A 12242-nucleotide genomic window follows, 5' to 3' on the forward strand; every position below is an offset into this window, starting at 1 on the left:
AATTTGTGACCAACCACTATTTACAAAGCTGAAGTGCAGCTTTTGGAGGTTCAGTTACTAGAAAAGGGCTGTGACATCTAGATTTAAAAAAAATTAACTGGCTTGCTGTTTTACAGGTAGAGAAAAACCAAAGAGATTTTTTTTTTTTGCATTTTTTGCCAATTACAAGGATCTTCAGGTAGATTTGTCTTCTATACCTCTTTTTCATGGAAGTAGGAACTCAATCCTACTATTGTAAATACACTGATTCATTGATCTCTGTTGGTAAACAGAAGTAAACAGCAATTCTTATTATCAAAGTCTTAGGGAGACTGTGGCAATGCTATCAGAGTTTAACCAGAAAACTATTTTCTTTCTCTTAAAATCAAATTCAGTAAATGTAAAACATTCAGTGGTATGGCACAGCAATGAAAAACTTGAATTTTTTTCAGAATTCACCATCACAAATAAACCACTTGAACCTTCTATTAAAATAAGTGACATATCAATTTCTATTAATTCTTCATCAGCCTGATAACAACAGTGTTGTCTCAGTGACAGAAAAAAGAAAACTTTTATTCACAGAACTCCATTAATACTAGACATATGAAGAGAATTTTCAAATCAAATTTCTCGATTTTATCACAAAAGATCCATCTAGGATAATAGGACTGAAAAAGAAAGTGATAACATGCTTTAGAAAGAATGGTATGATCATATAGCTAACAAGGAAAACAATCTCAAACCTTAAAGAGCTCCTGTGGAATTAATCAAAAACCAAGGACTAAACATTGTCATCAAGGGGGTTTTGGTCATATAAAATATTTACATTTGTAAATGTTGTTAGAATACAGCCTAAAAATATTTATTAAAATAATTCAAGTCAAAGCTCTCATATGGTTACTGAATTACACTTTGGTCAACTGCATTGTTTTTAAAAAAATTGCATGAAGTTAGATCATAGAAACAAGTAGTTTGGAGATATAAGGCCTTTTTCCTCTTTACTTCTGTTGTATTTTTGTGTTTTTACTAACACTTAATTTAAAAGTACAATACATATATATGCCTCTCAAAAAAAATTCACCAAATTTAAATTGTCAGTTTCTTACTGGTGCCTCAGTTATATTTTTGCATGCATAGCTGGGTGATAAAGAGCTGGCAGCAAAAAGCAGGTCCTTAATTTAAGTATCAGCCTGTTTATATAGGAGCCTAGTTTTAAGTTACAAGTCTGGCTAGCATTGTATTTTTATGACCAAATTCCTCCTGAGCAATGACTGGTTTCGGGTTTGCTCCCAAAAAGTAAAAGAATTTTGCTTTTGTTTCTGAAAAAACATAATATGAGCAATGTGTTGTTATTTATCTCCTTACCTATTATCTGTTTTTACATTCTGCTTTAATTTTTTTAAAGAAAATAAAATTTCTCCTAAATGATGTTAGTGGACTAAAGTGTGTTAACATGCAGAATTATCAATATTGAGCAAAGCATGTGTGAGGAAATACTGAGTACCTGAGAAAAAAACTGAAATATGACGGCAACCATAATAAATTTCTGGTAAGTAGACTTGCCTCTCATAGGATATAATTGCTTGTTCCAGCTTCTTTTTATAGGCATCAAGATTCACTCTCCAAGGATTAATTAGTGCAATCTCCTTCTTGTCACTGCTAACATGGGCCAATGGTAACATCTATCATACAATAAAAGACACAGATATCATTTACCATACAAATTTATGAATGACTGAGTGCCAAGGCTCAGAACAACCAGAAGGAGCACTGGAAGCTGCAGAAAGAAAAATCTAAGCGCCACAAATGTCAGAATCAAGAAACAGTTTCCAGCCAGTTCTTCTAAAATTAATCTCATTATGAAGAAGTTACAAATTAAGATTCCTAACTACTAAGTAATGCTAACTAAATCAGTACTGTCAAAAAACTCACTCTAATAATGAAAGTCACAAGGAAACAAGTATGTCTAGTGTATGACCATCTTCCAGGTTTTACTGCCTTAAAACACTCTCATGCTTTCTAGCATCTAATTGTAGCATACAGGTGTGAGAGTAGGTATTTAAATGTATTTAATGCTCTTTTTCTGGAGGACTTTCTTTTGCAAGGAATTAAAGTAGTAAAGCTGTAGAGAGGTATTTCTCACACACACACCATAACCAAAGAGCAAACAAGGTGGACATTGGTCACCAAAACTTGTCTTGACTATTTAGGAACCTAATCAGGTTTATCAGAATCAGGAACTTTAATATTTTTCAAATCTTTCAATACAACACCTACATAACTTCATTATAAAAAAAAATTATTACCACTGCAAGTAGATCTTCAAAAGGCAAAGAAAAGGTTAGAAATGGATGACTAAAGGGGAGGAAAGATGCCTTCCAAACTCTCAGTCTAAAGTCCCACCATCTTTCAGCCTCTTAAATTACTCAGTAGTTTGCAAACAAATAGCTGTTTTACATATCAATGTCTTCATGCCGAATATAAAAAAAAAAAAAATCCAAAGAAGAAACTGCAGAGGCAAGAGAGTGTTACTCTCCCCCTAACTGTCTTCAACGCATATGACTGAGTAGGAATCTTCCCCAACTGCCTGTCTGAGATCAGGATATAGATGAGAAAAACATGGATGAGGTTCAATTTACACTAAACTAAAACCCCTGTTGGGGGAATAAGACAAACTATCAGGAAATAGAACAATAAGGAGAATTATTTAACTGAGAACATTTTTCAGTAATGCTATACTTGTGTTTGAATCATCTCAGCATAGCTGGATTTCAAAGTGCAACAAAAATAATTTTTTAAGACCAGCAGTGTGGCTTTATATGACCCTCTCTTTCCAAGGACAGCATCTCTCTGATTAATAAATCTGTGTCACATCAGTGCCAGACCACATAAAAGCTCCTAATATGAAATTAATCTTAAAATCACTTAGAAGCTAAAGACAATGGGAACATGTCAGTGAAAGCATCTTGCTGGAGACAGATGAGGTAAATCTCTGGCCATAATTCTGAGCAGTGATGTTTGGCTACCTGTCATTTCCAGGTGAAGTTTGAAAGTTGACAGACAGGGAAGTGATGACACCTCTTCAAGTTCTGTAATGCCATGATTGCTGTCTATGATGTTACTCAAACCAAGTTAACAGAAGTTCAGCAGGGCCTCACCATGCAGGAGCTCACGTCTACATAGCCTGACAAATTCTGAGAGGAATTTCAAGTGCAAACAGCATAATTTGCAACATGAATATTTTATATGATTTATAAAATATTTTGTATAGGATAGAAGGACCAGACAAGCATGAACACATTATTACACTTTTGAAGACAAAAACCAGAATGGAATGTGCTCTTAGAAAATACTAAACTTGAAATGCTATGCATAATTTGAGAACAATGAAAACTGCTCACGAAGCCAAGTGAAATTTTACAGATTCAACTGATAGAAATCACATAGAAATTTTTTTATTGCCAAAATGTTTTTCCATTTTCTAAATTAAATACTTTAACATTTACACTAAAAGAATTCACTTGTTTAAAAATGGTTTTTATTTCAAACCTCAAATTTCAAAATCTTAAAGACAAAACCAAAGCACAATAACCATATAAAAATGTTCTTATTTTAGACCAAAGAAAGATGGTTTTGTTGGCTGAATCTAATTCTTTTGAGCAAAGCACTGAGTCAAAACTTCATGACTTGCAAACCTCTACTTAGATGCCACAGCCTGTAACATAAATTTACATGATTCTACAGGGAAGGTTCCCCCAGAATTAATGTAGCATAATGTAGACAAGCTCCCAAGCCACTATATTTTTTTCTGAATATGAACCTGGATGTGTAGTTTAATACATTAACCTCTTTGAAATACCTCAGGTGAAACTGACAGCACAGAACTGAAAACAATAGGTCAGTCTTTTGTTAATGAACAGTTGTCATGGAAACCTTTTTCTTGCTGCATCTCCAAGATAAGAAAACTGTTCATACTTATTCCATCATCACTGCCAGCAAAGGCTGAAAATAAGAATTATACTATCCCCTGAAAAGCAGACAAGGATGTCTGCATTCCACACCAAGAAATCCAAGATCTCAGAAGGAAGAATGCAAAATTATTTGTACATTTATTATCTTCAATGGAATCTTCTCAAGTACTGGAATAATCAAGATCCTGGAAGTCTCCCATTCAAGCTCACTGTCTAGTCTCACCCTATTTTCTTGATATGCTGGCTTGAAGCTTGAGGTCAAGTGGGTTCTGTAGCTCAAAAATTCTACTGCTTTCACCTTGTGTGCAACCCTCAACCTTCTTTTTCTTTTCCATACTCAGCTTCAGATCCAGAAAAACCCATTCCTTTACACATAGAAAAATAATTCTCCACTGCCTGAGAAACTGAGTGTCTTATTACAACTAATGGAGGCTAGTAGGTATGAAAAAATTACAAAATTATTATTTTGCTTTTACATCCCTGATTCTAAAGAAAGTCCATGGATCACTGTTTGGATTCTGTACAGCACCTGTCAATTCAAATAACACTGAACTTAATTCAGTCCTGACTAGACTACATGGAGTTCCTATGATTTGCTATTAAAAACTACTTGTACACAGCACTTGCTGAATCATAATTTAGGCTACTTTTAAAGACACTGTTTTACAGACTGCTTTACATTTTTGCAATGGTTGTCTCTAAAGGACTCCAAGGGCTTTTCACTGAGAAACATGGAAGAAAGAGGACCTTTCAGATATATTCAGAAGAACATGGAAAAAGAAGTGACTGCTCACAAAGGAGATGTAAGAATTTTGTGCAATTCCCAATGTCTTTTGTTTGACATTTATGGTAGATTGTTTTGCACAGTTTTGTAACTATTGAGTGTCTGAATTCTTTGAATTCTTCTGAAAAAATGGCTATTTTACATCTGAAATGTTAAAACGTACCTTTAAAAATGTTCTCATATAAAAAGACATCTTTTAGTTCTATTTTTTTTAAATCACACATAAAAAAAAAATCCTTACAGATCCTAATTTTGACTTGGTTTTACCAAAAAGAGGAACTGGTTTTACCAAAGAGAGGAACTGTTTTTTCTTCTACAGTCTGCATGTTTTAGCAAAAAATTCCCATTCCTAAATTTAAAAAACAAGCATCAATACTTTAAAATGTAAAATTGTGTACATTTGGTATAAATCTTTTACTTAAATCGATACAAAATTCTATTGAAATTCCCTTTTTCTTTCTTTATTACTTTTAAAAAAGGCAAGCTTTTTCTTGGAGGATTGTTTAAAGAAATAGTTTGTATTAATTGAAAGGAGCTGCAGCATAGCCAAGGCAAATTCCTCTAATTTTTCTTGTGCAATGCATCCTGCATAATTTGGCAGGACGTATCACACAAGAAAAATTAGAGGAATTTGCCATGAAATGGATTTTCTGTGAGTGGAATAGCAATTTAAACTTCATGACACAAAATTCCTCCACAATTTTATATAATCTTACAATTGCCTTACAGCTCTCAAAATTTAATTTTAATTCCTGAACGACAATACTTTTCAAAATATCTTAGCAGTCCCATGTAAAAGTTGAGAACGCACAAAATGTGCACCAATACCCTTTTCCAGATGATTTTATGGAATATTAGACATCCTCCAGTGAATTCAATAAATATAAGTGGAGGATGCAATCCTCAAGAAATTGCCATTCAGTGACTGCACACTGACACCAGCTGGTAACTGTGAAAGAACTTAAGGGTAAAGCCTGCAAGACATACTACTAACTACCAGTTTTATCTTCTTACTGATGCATGACAAATTTAGTGTACATCAACAATCTACAATACCAGAAAATGTTATTATGACATTCATAGAGATTAATTTTAAAAAACCTTTTGGAAACACTGTCAAATTTTGTTCTAGCTTTCAAACAGTATAGAAGTTTTACCTTATCAAATACTTTAGAAACCACATGCTTGTCCAGAACTGGGATGTATTTTGTACTGTGAAGGACAGTTGTAGGAGCTAATGCATCCATGATGGTGAGTCTCCTAGCAGCCAACCCATGGGTCTTTAACCAAAGAGCTGAAGAGACATCTAGAGAGCTAGAAAAGAGAGACTGTAAGATGTAGCTCAAGGTAGAAACACATTTGAAAGGTTTGAAATGACTGAAGAAGATATGTAAACTGTAAGTTTTGTTATATGCACACACATACCTTTCAGATGCCCCTTTCACAGTCTGCATTTTCAAATCTAAGAGAAAACATTTGCATTTTGTTATCTCAGAGATTTTGTGCACACAAAAGTATGCCTAAATTAGTTGCCATATAATAGCATCATTTTTTATTTGAGCCTACAAGCAGCATCATGTACAACAACTGTATAACATTTCAGTTGCTAAATTAATCAGTGAAAATTAGTTTTAGTTTCCTTGCCTTCCTGGTGCATGATCAATAGTAACAGTGCTACTACATGCCTCATGAGCTCTAATCAGCCAGAGAAGAAATTTATAAAATAGAAAGGCAATTTGTTTTTTAAACTGGAATTTGTTTCAGTTTATTTATTTTTGACCAAGACCATAGATTACCCAGCTTATTTCCCAAGTCAAGATGTAACACCAAGTACTACCAATAATGAGGTGGCCAGGAGTGGCTAATTTAAGGTACACCACTACGAAAAGCTCTATAAAAGATATATAAAAAACTAAACATAAGATGCTGAAATGTAAAAAAGTCAAACATCTTCAAGTGTCATAGGTAAGGTTTTAGAATTACTTAGATGTATCATAAAGTTCAGAGTTGGACTAATTACTGAAAGAAATAAATACTATCTGGATGTATTTCTAAGTCCCATTGAAAACCCAGTTGTAAAAGGCTAGTTTGAGAACTGGCAGGAGTCTGAACACAGCTGTAAGGACTCTCTCACAATACCCCACTTCATCTCTGTTGAGTTTCAGTTCTTTGTACTGCAGATCTGCACAGCTTTGCCTCACATGAGGCACCATTAGTTACAAATGTAATGGGAGAAACCTTACCATCTTCCCCAGTCAGACCTTCTTGTTCTGTCAACTTGCCTTTGAAAATGGTTGTACATTTCACACCCTTTTTGACAGAAAAACTCTTTTCCTCTGGAGACACTCCTCCCTCTGGGCTTTCTTCCCTAAATTTCGCAGTACGGTTCAGGAATTGCAGCAGACTTGACTTTGTTTGATCTGTAGTTGTTGAAAGGGAAAGAAAGGAAGAGCTAACTTACTGCTCAGATTTTTGAGTTCCTCTTTGGTATTCAATTTTTAAGTGACTGCCTACACAATACATCAAGCAGAAAACTACTTCAATGCTAAGCTGTACTTTGTATTTTCCCCAAAGATGAGGGTTTATTTTACTTCAGCTGGGTAAATTTAGTTTCAGACTGCATGCAAAGGACACTTCCAGGAGAAATGTAGTATTATGGGTGTAGTAAGGGGAAATATTAGTGTAAGTAATGCTGTAATTGGTAAAATATAGATCACCTCTTCATTCTTGCCAATTATGTACTTAGAATAAAAAGAGTTTAGGGTTTAATATCTGCTGTTAAAAAACTGTTTACAGAGCTTTCAAAACATTCTGCTAAAATAGCTACTTTTTCATGGCAGGACCTGTGACAAAGCACATATGAGCAGACATTTGTTTGTCTGTTTTCACCAAATAAGTAGGATGGCTGAAAAGTAGTGATGAAGAGAAGTTTAGATTTTCAAAATGATGATTACTTAAGTCAGCAAACTATCAATTTGTTCCCAAAACGAGGGATGATTTTTGCTATTTGCAACAGAATCTTTTCAAGTTAGTGAATGAATTCTTCTGAGAATTACAGCTCATATGAGTCTCACCTGCATATAGTGCTTTCTTTCTTTGAGCTGGACTGGCAGCAGTGCTTTGCCTGGTTTGCTCATGTGATGGCACTGATGGCTCTTCTGAAGCACAGCACGGCCTACTCCTAAGAGAAGTACTCAGCTCTTTAATGTGTTTAGAAACAGGGACACAGTGTGTGTCTGCTTGTGATTACAGCTTGTCAGTGACAAAAATAAATTACTGCAAATATATAACACCAGTTTAAATAACACTAAGCTGAAGTTTTCTGGCAATTTAAACACTGATTTAAAATGCTTTGAACAGCGCAAAATATTTTCTGTTATACAAATATGCATTTCAAAGGAGAGCTCAAACCAGGTTAAAATATTCTTAGTTTTTTTAATTTTTGAAATGCAATTTCTTAGTTTACTTAAAATATGTTCATTATTTTAGGATAACACTCATGTATTTGGAATAAGAACAGAATGCTCTCTAATAGCTACTTTGAATCCCAGCGCTAAGTAACTACCATCAGCAATGAGATTATCTGCCACATACATACCTATGCACATACATATATACACACATATATATCTATGCCCCAGCATTAATAAAACATATAATATGCAAATTCTGAAATAAGCACTTAAAAACATTTTCATACTGGACATCCTACCTGCCCTTTCATACATGAAATCATAACACATCACTGTCCACTTCTAATAATTTTTACTTTACTTTCATTCTTTTACTGTTTTAAATAGATTTCTGTCTTAGAAATCTGATTTCTTTTAATGCATTTTTTAATTATTTTAGTATCACTGCATAAATAAATACACAAGTGTATTTGTCCACAATTCATGTTTCAAGGAGGTATCAAGGCAGCTCTACTTAGATGACAATAATTTTTTATGAATTCTCTAGGTCAGAGGGACCAATTTTACCACATGTTGGAGACAAAAAAATCATTTCCCCTCTTTGCTTTAATTATTCGTAATATGTTGAGACTATTGGTATATTTGAGATAATTTTGTTTCAGGCATCACAGTATTAGTTAATTTTTCCAGATTTTTCTTTTCCATTACCCTGAGAGTAAGAAAGCAACAACATCTTTTAAAAATGAAAAATGTAAGAAATAGTTCACACCTCTCATTAACATAATAACACAATGAGGACATACTTATTGTCTGGATAATTTTCTTCACTATAAGAATTCATCATCAGACTTTTCTCATGAAAGGTCTTCACTTTCTCTAGATCTTTCTCTCCTTGATCAATTTCTCTTTTCAAAAGATATATGTCTTTATTCTAACAAAAAGAAAATCAAATGTTTTAGTACAATTGCTCCAAAATATGTTTCATTTCTGAAATGAAATTATGCAAGTTCTGATAATAATTCTGAATAATGATTCAGGACAGCTTCCAAATTTTGTATACTTTTTCAGGTAAGCTCTTGTGCTTGGCATTATAGCCTTTCAAATTATTCTTCCTTTCTAGGAAAATGGCAAGCATTCCCTTACTAGCCAGTTCCCCTTGAGATATGAACAGCTGTGTTTCTGAATAAGGTAATGAGGTCACTAGCTCCACTCATTTCAAGCAAGCAAGAAAATAAGCAAATAAATAAAATACAATACAAGGTACATTGCCTGTTATTCTACAGATCTCAGCTGTATCACATTGTATTCCCAGGCCCAAGGAAGAAAAAACCATACTCTTCAGATGAACACAGGAACTGACTAGGAATCATTTAGGCTAAAGGAAGAAACAGGAAGGAAATTCCAACAATGATCCCTGTACAGTTCCCACAGGACCACAGGCTCCCATGCCCAAGTCTGGAGATGTACAACACAGACTCTGGCCCTCATTTTTCCAACATGAGCAGTGTCACACAGTCCACCACCAGCAGAATCACTGAAATTGCCCAGTGATTTTTCAAAAGGGACATTTTTCAAAAGCTGGATTCTTTTCACATCTTCATTCTAATTGGTGTCTGTAAAGTTCAAATTTCCCAGTCTTGTCTTGTCCTCATAGTTCAACTACCACCATTTCTGAAATCTATGCAATTAGTTCACTGAGTGCTAATTTTAATTAAAAGCAAGAATATGTTTCAAATGGGTGTTTCTGTTAGTCTATTGAGAAATTTCCTCTTGTGGATTGTTGAGCTGCTCAGTCACACTTGATAAATGATTGCTATTCCAGTCATTTTAGTTCTCATACATCTCTCCCAAGCAGCTACTGCAGAACAAACTTGTCACAAAAATCCATAGAATCATTATCATTCAAATTTAGCTCTGCATTCTCTTATTTATTAACAGGATACAAACCATGCTTTCATTTTAAACAGTAACTTATTTCTGAAACAGCAGAGATCATGTGTTTCTTCCAGAGCTGATTTGGTCTACACGTACTTTTAGGTTTTAGTTTTCAATAGGGGTCATCAGGAGAGTGTGTTTGCAACAACAACACTACAAATATAATTTGCATTATACTTAACCTTTTTTGTTGTTGTCTAGAAAAATTTTACCAGAAAACAATCATATTATTGCTTTCATATCATGTCAAATCTGACTAGGATTTACCCTCTCTTTCTCAGTAATCTATTGTAATATGAAATCACAATAGTGCAAGTCATGTGGCTTTCCAAAGTAGCATGAAGCAGCAAATATAGTGATTTTCAGATACTCACAAAAACAAACTCTGGAGTATCAGGATCACTCAAATAAATGTTGTAATAATGAAACCGTCCCTGTGTTGTAGTAGATAGATCATACAAAAATGTATTGGCTTCTATATCATCACAGTTGAAGGATACAGTATGGATGGGAATTTTACAGTGAAGTTTGACTTCAGCCACAATTATCTGGGGGGGCTGAAAATCAAAAAAACCTTTATGTTAAAAATGTGGCACCTAGAAACATATTCATCAAAGCATGGAGAATTTGTAACAATTTAATTAGTTGTTCTGTTGCTCAGAGACAGCTATAGATCAGTTAAAAGTATGCACTTTATACAGATTGCTATTTCACTCAGAAATTAGCTAAATGAGCTCATTTAAAACTGGGTTTGAAAGACTGATAAGTGCATTTAGGCACATGATGTAAATTATAATATAATCAGTACTCTTTGTTTCTGAAGTTTTAAAATAAATTACTAATGTTTAGGAAATTAAACTACTACATTAATGTTTAGCATCACTGGATATATATAAAATATTTTTGGAAGTATATGAGTGTGGATCTTCTTAAGAAATTGAATTAGTTCAAAGAAAAGTTAATTCAATAGCAGGAAACAAAGTAGAGGCTGAGAAAATAGGAAAGCTAGTTTCCTCCTCCCATAAAGAAATAAAAATTAGGTGAAAAAGTAGATCTACCATCTCCAAAAATGCTGAAGGATCTGGTGGAAAAAAATTATTGACTCAGTTCTCTAAATTCTGATAACATTTCAGTTGTTCAAAATACTCAAAAATCTTGACAAATTAAGTAATGTTTGCAATATAATACTTGTGTTGGTTGAACTTTAATACTTAAAAGCAACATCAGCCTTTTTCTTTATTTAACTGTTAAAAAGGTATAAAATACATTATTAATAAGATAAAAAAGAAATTACTTATTCCCTAATTTTGAACTTAATAAAAATATTAAAAATAAGAATATGAGTAGTACATGAAGCCAAATTATTCTTTGGTAAAATATTAATTTATGTCTTAGCCAGAAAAACTGTGAAACAATGCCAACAAACATCCAAGAGACTCCACAAGACTCAGCACTGCAGGTATGACATTCATCTCATAATTCCAACTGCTGACACCTCTTTTCTGCATTTTCTGTTTTCTCATTTAGAAATACCTGGTCAGGTCTCCCATCAGTCAAGAGATAAATAGCCTGAGTGTCAGTATCAGCAAGAGCAATCTGGAGAGCTTTGAGTGTATTTGTGGAACTTCCAACCTAAGAAACCAAAGAGAAAAAGACCAAGAAACAGCTATAAATACAAACAATTCTTTGCATCTGTTCTTAAATTCATAATGACAGTGTAGTGATTCAAGGGATAATACAGAACCAAAATGACTAATAAAATGGTGAAAACATTTATGTCACGTAGCTAACAAAAGCTAAGCAAGTGTCAATGTAAAATACATTGATACCAGATTGGTATTCAGTGCTTATGCAAACACACAGAAGAAAAATGCTGGCAGCAGCAATCTGAGCTGTACAAGCAAAAGCAATCACTAAAAGACGATAAACAGATAGCAAGATGGAAGACAAAAGATGCATTCTCTTCGTTTTTACCACTGATGCTCCTGCTTGCCAGCTCATCACACTCCCTTGAAACACATATTTTACCTAATCAAACAGTTCAAAAGTTGCTCAAAAGAGTTGCGCAAATTTATATCCCCAAAACTGGTAAAGGACTTCTTGGTTTTCCAAACATATTTTTCCAGACTCTCTCCCATCTACCCCTTTCACACAGTA

At 33.8% G+C, this 12242-nt stretch overlaps 1 protein-coding gene across 1 annotated transcript in view; it reads right to left on the minus strand.

Moving 5' to 3' along the window:
• Window positions 1-12242, minus strand: part of VWA3B (von Willebrand factor A domain containing 3B) — a 62051-nt gene that overhangs the window by 15603 nt on the left and 34206 nt on the right. The window contains 8 exon segments of the mRNA XM_074535751.1: window positions 1546-1664; window positions 5895-6051; window positions 6163-6199; window positions 7020-7157; window positions 7812-7918; window positions 8954-9081; window positions 10460-10642; window positions 11619-11717. Of these exon segments, the coding sequence (XP_074391852.1) occupies window positions 1546-1664; window positions 5895-6051; window positions 6163-6199; window positions 7020-7157; window positions 7812-7918; window positions 8954-9081; window positions 10460-10642; window positions 11619-11717 (968 nt within the window).

Source organism: Zonotrichia albicollis, chromosome 2 (assembly GCF_047830755.1).
Source record: "Zonotrichia albicollis isolate bZonAlb1 chromosome 2, bZonAlb1.hap1, whole genome shotgun sequence".
NCBI lineage: Eukaryota > Metazoa > Chordata > Aves > Passeriformes > Passerellidae > Zonotrichia > Zonotrichia albicollis.